This window comes from Mustela erminea, chromosome 8, assembly GCF_009829155.1.
Source record: "Mustela erminea isolate mMusErm1 chromosome 8, mMusErm1.Pri, whole genome shotgun sequence".
In the NCBI taxonomy this organism is placed as follows: Eukaryota; Metazoa; Chordata; class Mammalia; order Carnivora; family Mustelidae; genus Mustela; species Mustela erminea.
The window spans coordinates 46,296,486-46,309,470 of NC_045621.1; the positions used below are offsets into that span (position 1 = coordinate 46,296,486).

General features: G+C 47.1%; 2 protein-coding genes across 9 annotated transcripts in view; one reads left to right on the plus strand and one right to left on the minus strand.

Moving 5' to 3' along the window:
• The window catches only part of SNED1 (sushi, nidogen and EGF like domains 1), an 81,935-nt gene that overhangs the window by 64,102 nt on the left and 4,848 nt on the right, over positions 1-12,985 (plus strand). For 6 of the 7 annotated variants that reach the window (XM_032355446.1, XM_032355444.1, XM_032355443.1 and 3 more), the window contains 4 exons: positions 910-1,023; positions 7,771-7,887; positions 8,468-8,555; positions 12,713-12,796. In XM_032355446.1, the coding sequence (XP_032211337.1) occupies positions 910-1,023; positions 7,771-7,887; positions 8,468-8,555; positions 12,713-12,796 (403 nt within the window). Of the gene's footprint in view, positions 1-909; positions 1,024-7,770; positions 7,888-8,467; positions 8,556-12,712; positions 12,797-12,985 lie in introns of those variants that run through there. The other variant, XM_032355448.1, reaches the window with a different exon arrangement.
• The window catches only part of MTERF4 (mitochondrial transcription termination factor 4), a 29,414-nt gene that overhangs the window by 4,828 nt on the left and 11,601 nt on the right, over positions 1-12,985 (minus strand). The window lies entirely within an intron of this gene.

The following is a 12,985-nucleotide window of genomic DNA, read 5'->3' on the forward strand; positions in this document are numbered from 1 at the left end:
GAGTGGTTGGGCTAGAAGGTATTCCCCAAGACTGTGGCACAACAGGCCAGAAGCTGCATGCCCATGGGCTGTCCCTGCCCTCAAGGCCCTTAGAACCCTAGGCAGGGCAGCCCAGGCCTCATCCTCCCCAGTAAACCAGGTCCTGTTCTCACAGAATTCCCTGGCACAGAACCTAATTACCAGTTTAGTGAGAATTCTCAACCAGCACAAACATTTCCAGGCCAGAGAAGAAAAGGGACAGTGATGAGCAGGTGGGAGCAGTGAAGCCCCTGCGACCAGCAGAGAAGGAGCAGAAGGGTTCACCAGACATGATGACCAGGAAGAGGTGTCTAGGAAGCTACGCAGGCTGGGCTGTGACCCAGACACCCTCCTAAAGCCACAGAAGCAATCATAAAAAGCCCAAGCGCGCAGGCAGGGACCCCACAGAGAAGCTGACTTGCATTTAGGGTTGGCCAAGTACAAGGTCTGCCTGAGGGTAGATGTAAAGGGAAGAGGTACCACAGCCCCAAGAAGCAGGGGTGGAGGGAGCAGAGTGGAATTTGACCTTAAGAAGGATAGCACAGTATCAGCCACCTGGAAGGATGGGGCCATTGGATCAGATAGGACATTTCGCCCCAGCTCAGGCCACCAGTGACCTTCACCAAAGCAGCTCTGAGTTTCAGCAGGAGGGTTGGGGCTGGCCCCCACCTGAAGAAAAGCTATCCTGCTGAAGGCAGCTCTGGGGCCCAGGGGACTCTGCCCCAATGGTGGGGATGTTCAGCAAATGAATGGGCCACACCGAGCCCTTACCATAGCAATCTCTATAGCCCCAGGGAGAGAAGCAGCTCTAGAAGGCAGCCCAAGAACAATCCTGGGCATGAGGCAGCAAGCTTTGGGGTCAGCACACTGGAACATTTTGATTTCTCCTAGAACCCACGGCTCTGGTGCAGCTTGAAAACATGGAGGAAGACGCAAAGCAGGTGCCTGAACAGGTCAGCCTGGCCCTCCAGTTTCCTGAACACCGCATTGACAAGGATGGGGAAAGTAAGTCAGCAGGTGTGGACTTCCAGAGCTGACCATCCTAGGGGGGCCTTAAGGGCTGTAGGTGGGGGCGGTGGGGGCACCCATAGTGAAGAAGGGGCAGACTGAGAGCTGCCCAAGGAGCAACCAAGCTCGTCATTCTGGAAAGGGTGGGGTGAACCAGACGACGCTTTTACAGACAAGGAACAAGCCTGGAAAGCAGAGCCCCCCAGACTATCCAGGACTGCCTTGGAGGGACTGGCCCTCCATTGCAGAGATGGCCCTTCCTTCCCTCCACGTAAAGCTGAGCTCACCCCGTACCTCTCCACAGAGGAGATGTGCGGCAGGACATGGTGGACATGGAGGGGCAGCCACTGACTGTGTTCCATACAAAGGTGGCCAGACAGACCCATGCTCGGTGTACAGGGCCAGCAGGGCCTTGCTGGGCACATGGGGCATGGGCCTGTCTGGGGAGACCCACCCCTGCAGGGTGCAGCATTTCCCCTTTGGGCATGTGTTCCTTACACCAACTCAGACTCTGGCTCTACCTTCCCTCCTCGCTCTAACCCTGGGGGCTCTGGCCTTCCAGGGACAGTTCTTCTAGGACCCAGTGGTTCAGACTCTGCTCGCATAGCAAGCAGACCACAAGGAAGGCAGGATACTCGCTAAGGGTGAGCCAAGTGCCCAGGATGGCCCATCTGAAGATACATGCCACCTGCAGACCTGCCCCAGGCTACCCAAGGACAGAGGCATCAGGAGAACCTGCGCTGGAGAGTGTGGTGGCAGACAGTGGCCTCAACAAAGTCACAGCCAGCAGGCTCCCCTCGTGGTGCAAGGCCTGGAGCCAGGGCTGGCCCTAGCAAGCAGCAAGAGTCGGATGGAGCCAGGGAATGATTCTGTTAGTTAAGGTGGGGTTCAGAGTAAAGACACGCATGTTGCCATTGCCTCATAAGTGAGAAAAGCACATGTTTCATTGTACAGTTTGTGTTGTTAGCCCTCCCCAATATTAGACATTTCATTTCATAAAACTCAGGAACTAGTGGGATGTGAATGACCTCTCCTGGGTGCCTTCTGAAGGAGAGGTTCAAGGTGGTACCAGACTGGCCCCAGATGTCCCTGTAGTCTGAAGTGTTTGCTAACATAAGGGATGCAGGCTAACCAGAGGATGGGCAAAAGTGATTTTAGGTGATAAGCAGGGGGAAAAAAATCATTAACAGCCCCCAGGTGCACCCAGTGAATCATGGTTTTTTGTTCCTGTTACATCTGATATGGGTCTATGACAGCACCTTTTATTTAGTTTAGTTAAGTTAGCATTTTTTTTTTTAAGTAAGTTAGCTTTTGATAAGATGATGGCCTTTAGATCTGGAACCCATGAACTAGAACATGAATAGGAACTCGTATCTTGCTGTTGTCCCCCTGTTCACCTCGAGCCTGGATTTCATGTTTATGGTCCCTTTGCTCTGCTGTAGGGTGGGCAGTGAGGAGGAGCGCTCTTGCTACGTATCCACATGTGCCTGAACAACTGTAGGTTTCTTGTTACAAGGTGAGAGCCTGGCTGTTTACAGCCTCCCTGACCTGTGTTCTCGCTGCATGTCTACAGTGAAGCTGATCAGTGCTGCTGTGTGGACGCAGCTCGCTTATTCCCAACTGAGCATCTGGTTTGCCAGTAACCTCACCACAGCCTCGTCTGCTCAGCTCAGATGGTCCCTGGGCCGCTCTGTTCTTCTTACATATGTCTTCTGGCACATGTGCAATATAGATACTAGGGCATAGGGTGTATGAAAGCCCCAGTCACAAGAAGACACTAAATTGTTTTCTAAGTGGGGACATCAGTTGACATTTGTCCAGCCATGATTAAGAGATGTGGTTAATCCAGTCTCTCCAGACCTGATCTTGCTGGGTTTCCAGATCCTGTCAGCAGCATGGGTGTGAAGGGTGCCCCTTGGGATCTGGATTTGTGTCTCTTGGATGCTGATACAATCGAGCATCTTTCATTGGTATTGACCAAAGGCTCTAGGTCCACTGCTCTGATCCACTGTTTGGACTTCCTAGAGCCAACACCAGGGGTTTCAATGGCACTATGTTTAGGGAGGTTTGCCGTCCCTTTGACCTCAGTGTCACCTGCTCTTGGTCATCTATAAAAGTTTACAATCATCTTATTAAGTCCCATCAAAGTACTTATTGGTACTTTACATGGCCAAATGTTTGAGGCCCTATCTGCCTGAAAATACTTAGTAGCTCTCACGTTTGAAGGGCAATTGGAGTGGGTATAAAATTTGAGGTTCAGAGTTCCTCTACCTTCAGTTCTTCAAACACTTCCCTTGTCATCTTCTGTCCGGTGTTGCTCTCCATGCATGTCAGTCTTGCTCTTGTTTCCTTGTAGGATATCTGCCTGTTTTCTCTGGGAGCTATTAGACTTTTCTTTCTCATGGAAAGGAGGATCTCCAGAGAGCCCTAGACACCCAAAGAGCACAATTAACACTCTTGACTGGCGTTTTCTCATCAAGCAACCCCCAGGTTAAGGCCGGACCTTTGGAATGCCACAGCTCATGGTAGCTCATGGAGAGGAGGAGGGTTCCCAAGATTATATATAACCTGCCACCATGGAGATCTGGAGTGGACACTAAGACTAGTCAAATTCTTCATGTTTTTCCCAATCCTCACCCCAGAAGGGCTTTGGAACCCTCCTGGTTTTATCCCCTGGACACCAGAGAGAGGCAGGTAGTTTCCATTCTTTGCCAACAGCAGGCAAGGGCAGAACTTAAACCTCTTTACTCTGTAACTTATTGTCACATAGGAGCCACCCACTGCCACCACTCCAGACTGCAGCCATATCCCTGTCTCCTACCCTGTTCAAAACAGCCATCTCTGTTTTATTTGTTTGTTTTTGTTTTTGTTTTTACTTTAACGGGCATGCATGTTACAACAAACTCAGACTTAGGGGGGCTGACTTCACAGGGTGAGGCTATAGTGGGCAGTGCCCTGGGAGAAACCCCACTGCTGCAGGAACTGCAGGCTTCAGGCCTCAGCTGCCCACGAGTGGAACAAATTATCAGTCAGGCTCTGCAGCCTGGTGTCCCAGTTACAAAGAGTGAGGACTGCTGGCCCAGGCTCACAGGTTCTAAATACCCCTGCACACTGCCATGTTCTGTAAGGTTGTCATAAAATATCTCTGGACAATTGTTTATAGTGTCTAAATTCCATGTCCTATTTGACCCCCTATTGTCAAAACTTACTCCAAAGCAATGGTAATCAGGTCAGTGAGAAACTGGCAGAAGGACGGACTTAGGATAAATGGAATAGAATTGAGTCAAGAAATAAACCCATACATCTGTGGTCAACTGATCTCAACAAGGGGCCAGGACCATTCAATGGAGGAAGGGAAGACTGGATATCTACATGCAAAAGAAATGAAGTCAGACCCCTACCTCACACCATATACAAAATAAACTCAAAACAGATCAAATACCTAAATCTAACAACTAAAACTATAAAACTCTTAGGAAAAGACATGTGTAAATCTTCATGACCTTGAGTGTGGCAAAAGATTTTAGATATGATACCAAAAGCATGAGCAACAAAAGAGGGGGAAAAAAAGACACTGTTTAAAGCTTTTTGTGCTTCAAAGGATGCCATCAGGGAGTGAGAAGGCAACCCAGAGAATGAGAGAAAATATCTGCAAATCATATACCTGAAAGACATTTGTATGTAAAATATATAAGTAACTCATGTGACTGAATAAAAGGAAAATAACCCAATTAAGAAATAGGCAAAGTATCCGAACACTTGTTTCTCCAAGGAGAATACACAAATGGCCAAGAAGCCCATGAAAAAGATGACTGACATCATCAGTCATCAGGGAAATGCTAATCAAGACCACAGTGAGATGCCACTTCATAGCAGCTAGGATGGCTGGAATGAAGAGATGCAGCGAGCACAGTGAGGATGTGTAGAAGCTAGAGCTACAAACACTGCTGGCAGGAATGCAGAGTGGTACAACTGCTTTGGGGTAAACAAGAGTCTGGTCATTCCTCAAAGAATTAAACACAGAGTTATCATATGAGCCAGAAAATTCCTAGGTATATACTCCTAGGTATGTATATACCCAAGAGAAATGAAAACAGATGCCCACACAGGGACTTGTACATGAATGTTCGTAATAGCATCATGCACCATTGCCAAAAGATGGAAACAACCAAAATGTCCTCCAACTGATGAATGGATAAACAAAACATGGTCTATCCACACAATGGAACATTATCCCACCATATGAAGTACTGACACAGGCTGTAAGAGAAGATGAACCTTGAAAACATCATAAGTAGAAGAAGCTAGTCACAAAGGACTCCATATGATTCCATTCTTATGGAAGTCCAGAATAGGGAAATCTACAGTGACAGGAAGTAGATAAGTGGTTGCTTGGCACTGAGGGTGGGCGTGAGGGTATGGAGAGTGACAGCTAAAGAGTAGGCAGCTTCTTTCCAGAATGATAAAAAAAAAAAAAACATTGCAAAATTGACTACTGTAATGGGTGCACATATCTTTGAATATGTTAAGAACTTAAAATGGGTGAATTATATGGTATTTAAGTTCTACCTCAACAAAATGGTTTTTAAAATGTCATGTGCTGAACAGTGTTTAGGGTATCCCCTTTGTATAGGAAAGTGGTGAAGGGGAAATATAAATATACCTATTTTCTTGTATTTAAAAGAAGTAAAACTAATAAAAAATGGTTATATGAGGAAGGAAAGAACAAGGAAGTAAAAGTATGGAGATGGATGCTAGACTTCTCTGAATGTATCTCTGTATTTTAGATTTTAGAACCAAGGAGAAAATTTTTTATGACACATTCATAAAAAGCAACACCTAAAAATTGAAAACAAACTGCAATAAACTCATTTATCCTGTTGATGGCATAACCACACAGGAAAAAGGTATCTCAAGTGATTTTAAAAATAGCCTTCTAGTCATTCATTCCTAGAGGGATATATTCTAATAACTTATTACAAGGATTGCAAGAAATTTAAAGTGGCACTCAAGGCTCTTAATGCTTGTAGTAATGCTGGTAATTTTTAAGAACTGTTACAAGTACATTGTGGGTAATGAAAATAATTGCATCAATGTCACAAAGATTTTCAGTGTAAAGAGACACAATATAAAATCAAGGAAGTTAAAGGGTGCCTGGGTGGCCCAGTCGGTTGAGCATCTGCCTTCAGACGCTCAATAATCTCAGCTTCCTGGGATCGGGCCCCACGTGGGGCTCCTTGCTGAGAGGGGAGTCTGCTTCTCTTTCTGCCCCTCCCCTCCAATGCTCATTCTCTCTCAAATAAAATCTTTTTAAAAATTTTTTTTTAATTTTTTTAAAAATCAAGGAAGTAAAGGGCTGTGTTTCCCTTAACTATTGATATAAACTCACAATTTGCTTATATTTATTCTTAAATCTAAGTTCCTAGTTCTACTAAAAAGTCCCCAAGCACGGGACCCCCCCACCCCCAGGAGCAGTGAGCACCTCAGGCACCCAGACTATGGGCTCTAGATGTCCAATAAAAGGAACCAGAGGTCTTTGAGAAGTGGCTGATTCAAAGCCTGAAGAAGAATTGGACAAAATGTGCCCAGGACATACTTGTAAAACAATCAAGCTTTTCAAAAACAATAGGGATCTTGTCTAAAGGGCACAGGAGTCAACCTGGAAGACCCCCACAGGCTTAGGATGGCTACCTGGGGCATCAAAAAGACTAATTGCAGCAGCCAACTGACCCCCATCAAATATGTAAGAATCTGAGTTCATGATAACGCTGAAAGAAAGCACAACGTGCTGGTCCCTAGAGCTGGCTGGGGACCAATGCTTACTTTCCAAGTGTACAAATAAAGGACAGGAATGAAGCATTTGTCTGGCCTTGCCTGGATGGATTATAATTCAGGGTGACCAGGTGGTGGGCAAGGGAAAAAAGGTCTTCATAGAAGACTTTCTGGCTAAAGAGACAGAAGAGTGACAGGCTGGGTTAGATGATGGATCTGTGACCTAGACTCAAGATCTCTGTGACCGCTCAAGCCATCCGGTGCAGAGCCTATCAGAATTTCCTCCTGGATTAATCAGGCTGCCAATGCTAAACTCACAATCAGTTCTCACATCACTAAAACTGGAACTGGAGACCTGTCCCGCCTCCTGGAGTGGCTGAAGGGTGAAGCGGTCTTGCAAAGACTGCTTGAACCTGAATCCTATCAAGCCCCTCTCTCTGAGGGGCTCAATTTACAAAAAATTTCTCAATTTACAGAAAACGTGGAGATTGGGGATGAGTTAATGCTACAAGAAAGCATTAGGTTAAATCCAGGAGGGGGATTCTCTAGGACAAATGACCTGGTTTCTTTAATAAGGGGGGCGAGAGGAATAAATGCAGAGGGAAGGAAAATGAAAAGTTACAGATTAAAAGAGAGACACATCAAACTATGGCAGTGGGTACTTAAGAATCCTAATGAGATCAGACCACTGGAAATGACATTTTTAAGATGATCAGGGAAACCTGAACAAGGATTGCAATTTCTTATGGTACTAAGGAGCTACTGCTGATTTCACAATGACAGAGTTGTGCTTATATAAAAGTTTGTCAAGTCTGTACGCATTAGATACTTGCTGTATTTATAGGTGAAATGGTTTCTGTGAACTGCTTTGAAATTCTTTAACAAGAGGAAGAGAGGCGCACAGAGAAATGGGAATGCTAATAGGCTGCCTTCTGGGGTCCTGACAACTAACTGCTCATGGCCTGTTCACAGACACCCCTGGGAACTGTTCAGAAAATCCCTGTCAGAATGGAGGCACCTGCGTGCCAGGTATGGACACCCACAGCTGTGACTGCAACCCAGGGTTCAAAGGCAGACGCTGTGAGCTTGGTAAGTTGGGGACCACTTTCTCCTATGGGGACCACAGGGGCCTATGCCTCAAGACACCTGTCACAACAGGCTGTGCTAGGCCTACTAGAATGGGTTTGCCACAAGGACCTCAAACCTCAAGATGCCAGGACAGGGGCCCAGCCTCAGTGCCCCAGACTTCTGAATGCCCAGGTAGGGATATTCAGAGGCAGTGAGTCACTCGGCCTCTCACCGCCCCGAAGCTGCCCAGACAAGCAGAGGGTCTGGGGGCAGCCAGAAAGCAAGGGACATGGAGCGCCCCATAGCCAGAGGTGGGTGCTGGGGGCTCTTTGCTTTGGGGGCCAGACATGGTGGTAAGACAGAAAGAGCCACAGGCCTCCCTAAGAACGTGGGACTGAAGATGGGAGGTGGGTGGACAGAAGTCCCCATACCAGCTGCACCATCCTGTGGCCTGTCAGACTCCTCCCAGCCCTAAGGGAAAACAGCCTGGGGACTTCCGGGACTCAAGTACCCTGCAGTTGCAGGAAGGGCACCCTCCTGGGGTGCAGGAGGAGCACTTGCTCAGCATGGCGCCCCTGTAAGCCCCTTTTCCTTTGTGCAGCCTGTAAAAAGGTGCCCCAGCCCTGCACTCGGCTCTTCTCAGAGACAAAGGCCGTGCCGGTCTGGGAAGGAGGCGCCTGTCACCACATGTAAGTTTCTTTCCTGATTTCACCACATTCGTGGGAAGTTCTTGACTTCCAGAGAAGTGCCTTCATGAAGTCCAGTTCACCCACACTCACGAGAACTGAGGAGCTCTAGGGGTCATGGTGATATAAGGGCTTGTACCCATTCCCTCCAGCAGATGAATCAGGAAGCTGAGGCCCTGAACCTATGCAGGGAACGCCAGTCTCCTGGCTGAGCCCTGGGGCCTTCCTTTCCCACAGCCTCAAATGGCATCAGTCCCTCTCCAGTGGATAGCAGGGCCACGAGTACATCAATGCCAGCAAATGACATTCCTCTCCTCTCTGCCTCAGAGTCCCCTGGAAAGAGCAACAACAGCACAGGAGAACTTGAGTCTCCACCCTGCCATTAAGTCATGACATTCATGCCTCAGTTTCCCCATCAGTAAAGTGGGCTGTACAGGGAAAGCTTGCCTAGTTCACCATGTAGGACCTTCTTTATTAACACTCTGTGACTCTGTGGTTCACACTTCCAATATATTCAGTCAGCATATTTTTATCAGCCCCTACTGTGTACCAGGCACAGCTCTAGACACTCAGTACACGGCAGTGAGCAGAACTGGCCAAAGCTCTGCCCTTGCAATCTATACACCTGGACATGGGAGGCAGAACACAGGGAGCAGAAGGACGTTATGCAGTGTTCTAGAAAGTGGTCAGGGCTGGGGAAAAGGAAGAGATGAATAGGTGGGCGGAGGAGAGCCAGGGTTGGGGACAGGGAAGGCCAGCTGCAGCATTCAAAAGGGTGTCGGGAACTCTCACGGAAACATTGAACAGACATGGAGGGGATATCTGAAGGAAGAACCTTCCAGAAAGTCAAATTATCAGCTGCCAAGGCCCAAGATCAGGAGCATGTCTGCTTGTCTGAGGAGTAGCAAGGAGGCCAGAGGGGCTGGAGGAGACCAAGGGGGAGCAGTGGTTGGGTAGGGCAGGAAGAGCCCAGCAGGGCTTTGGAGGCCCTTGGAAGGATTCCAGCATATGTTCTTTTGAAATGGGAGCTACTGAGGATACTGAACAGAGGAGTGGGCTGTTCGATTGTGTCTGAAGGTCACTCTGACTGGGATGTAGGAAAGCCAGGTAGAAGGCTTGATTTAAACTTGGACATGAAGCCAGACTTAACACAGTACAGGAAAATACATCCTGATCTGCACTAGGCTCTGAGGATCCATGTGCACAGACCATCTGAATTTGGGTTCTGTGGAATGGCAGCCCTAATTCACAGTGCCCCCCATATTCCAACTGTGCCAGTGACCCCGGTGCTTGCTAGTTAGTGATCCACTAGGACCACCAAGCCTGATGACAAGAGCCCAGCCCCTGTCAACAGCTTTTCATACTTTCACTTTAACGCATATGGGTCTGAACATCACTCTCTTGTATTTGGCACAAAGTTGGGTCTTGCTTTATATCTGACATCTCTGATTTTTACTGGATTGTCTGTACCATTACCTGTTACTATAATGATGATGTGATTGGGTTTAAATCCATCACATTGCTGGGTGCTTTCTATGTGTCCTATCTGACCATTTTTCCTTTATTTCTCTTTCCCTGCCTACTTTGCGATTAATTCTTCCTTAGCCTTCTAATTTGCCAGCATTGTTGGTTCACTGGTTATACTTGTCTGGTTTAACTTTCTAGTGGCTGCTGTGGGATTTGCAGTATACTTTCAACCCCCCACAATATCCATTTGCTGTTGCTCTCTGACCTCAGCGTCCTGGAAGGGACCCTGCAGTAGCGGGCTCCACTTCCCCTCATGCACCCAGCTCTCGTAGCCAGATGCACTACTCACTCATAGTCTATGACCCATATGATATGGTATGTTTGCTCCCCAAAGAGCAGTGTTTATCTTTGTAAACACTGCTGAGTAGAACGTCTTTTATTAGTCCGTGTTTACCATTCCCAGCACCTGGCACTCTTTTACAGACCTGAGATGCCCCTGGGTACTACTGGCCTTTGCCTCCAGAACTCACTGTGACTTTTCGTATAGTGCAGGTCTGCCAGTGATTAACCCTCTCTGCTCTGGTTTGTCTGTAAAGGGTTCTGTTTCACCTTCATTTTTGAAGGATATATTTGCCGAGTATAGAATTCCTGGCTGAGAACTGTTTTTTCTTAGCACTCGGGAATGCCCGTTTTCTGCCTTGGCATAGCTGTGCTCATTCTCACCTGCGAGCATGTATGCCCCGGCCCCGTGGCTGCTCTGATGTCTCTTTACTACCATTGCTGGGAAACTAACTGAGGCACTCTGCTGTGGATGTGTACGTGTTTTTGCTCACAAGACTTTGTTAAGCTTCTGTCTCTGGGGTCTTGGTTTTCATCAACTCTGGAAAATTTGGGCCATTAGTTCTTCAGGCATTTTTCCTCCCATCCATTCATTTCTCTCCTGTCTTGCAACTCCAGTCATGCAGGTGTTAGACTGAGGCCACCCTTCTCTCTACTTAGTTGTGCCTTGATTCCACAGTGGGGCCTTCGCATCCTGTGGTCTGTCCTCTGCACTGCCTTTATAACCCACCACTAACTCCATTCCGCGAGACCTTCATCTCACACTCTGGGTGTTATCATCTCTAGAAATTCCACTTAGTCCTTTCTTGCATCCTCCATTTCTCTTCTCATTGTTTCTATTTTCCTTCAGATCACTGAACAGGTGGGACCAAATCTTTAACACATGTTTTAAGGGCCTTGTCTGCTGTTCCTGCCATTGCTCTCACCTCTGGGTGTCTATTTAATTACTGTTTGCTGCCTATGGGTCACACTTTCTTGAGGCTTTGTATGAGCCTTTGAATATCTTGTCATTTTTTTGTTGGATGCTGGACTTTTTAACCTTTTGGTCCTGAATGCTAAGTTTTATGTTTATTTCCCAAAATGTTTCATTTTGTTCTCCAAGATGGTTAGTTTTAGTCTGGTCCTTTGGAAGCCTTTTAGGGTGGTTTAACCTTAATTCTGGGTTAATTTTGCTCCACTTCTAAGCCATGGCCTTTCTGGAGTTTCTAGTTCGTGAATGGCCTGCAGTAACTCAGCTGTTTAGCTTCTCCATAGTTCTCCTTGCCCAGCCTCACAGGGTTCTCCCCTATGTATGCACAGTTTCATCTTCAAAGGGATCCCTGTACTGGCCTTAGGAGCTCTTCCTCTGCATAGCTCCCTCCCCACAAGTGCCCTACACACTCTAGCTGCTTCTGCCTCCTCAGCTCACTGTGACCCTTGCTTGCCTTCCACCCCACCTCCCCCGCTCAACCACCCTGCAATGTAATCCAAAAAGTGCTTCTGGACCAAACTCTAGGGAGATCACAGAGGTCATTTCATTTGTTTCCCTTCTCTCAAGAATTATAATCTCGCACTGCTTTCTAACATCTGAAAAGAACTGCTTTTAATATTTTGCCCAATTCTCTGGTTGTTCAAACTGGGGGGTTAATTCCAAATCCTGTTACTCCCTGAAGACCAAAAGCAGAAGTCTCACCAAAGGCCTAAAATCCCATGGGCTGTCCCAGACTGAGCATGAGTTGGAGCTTTGCCCATCAAACTCCCTGGATCTTTCTTTTCAACAGCTCTGACATTTGAGAGCTTTAGCAAGAACAGAAACACTTCCCTGTTCATTACCATCTACAAATTTATGAGAGAAGTAGTATGAGTAATTCCCATTCCACACAAAACTGAGGTCTAAGTTCCAGAGACACACTCAAAGGAGACTAGTTAATAAATGGGAGGAGGGGCTAGAAGTCTGCACTGTACACATCAAACACCTGCATCTCCAGGGCTCTCCAACTTCTCCAAGAATTACCCTTAGGACTCAGGAATGACCTTGCACTGTCTCAAGTCTTCACCGCTGAGTGAACTGCCTCAAGAGGGACATGTCCTCGAAATCTCTTATTTTATCTCTTAATATCATATTTTGTCTACACTCCTCAAAATGGATGTATCTTATGTAAATCATACCTTAGTGAAGTTAATTTTTTTTGAATTACATGACTTTCATGTTGGACATTTTAACACATCCCTACGAGGTAAAGTTTTAGTAGGAAACTAATAGCCTTTCCGTCAAACACCTGCACAGTGACTGGTGGATGCAAGTAGCCTAGCTGAAGCAGCTGGGCAACACTCTGCTCTAGTTTCCAGCTTTACACAACTTTCTTGTGACACAGGTACAAAAGAGTCTACAAAGTGCATCAGGACATCTGCTTCAAAGAGAGCTGTGAAAGCACAAGCGTCAAGAAAACCCCAAACAGGTGCCATCTTGGGGCGGAGGCCCACAGTGTGTCTGGCCTGTAGTTCACAGGGTAGCAGGGCAAGGGGGGCTCGGGACTGAACACTGCGGGGAGCCAAAGTCCTGTGGGCCAAGCCAGGCTGTCTTGTCTGTGCAAATCTGTAGCCCTGCATAGCACATACCTGTACATCTGAATACATACAGATTAGTA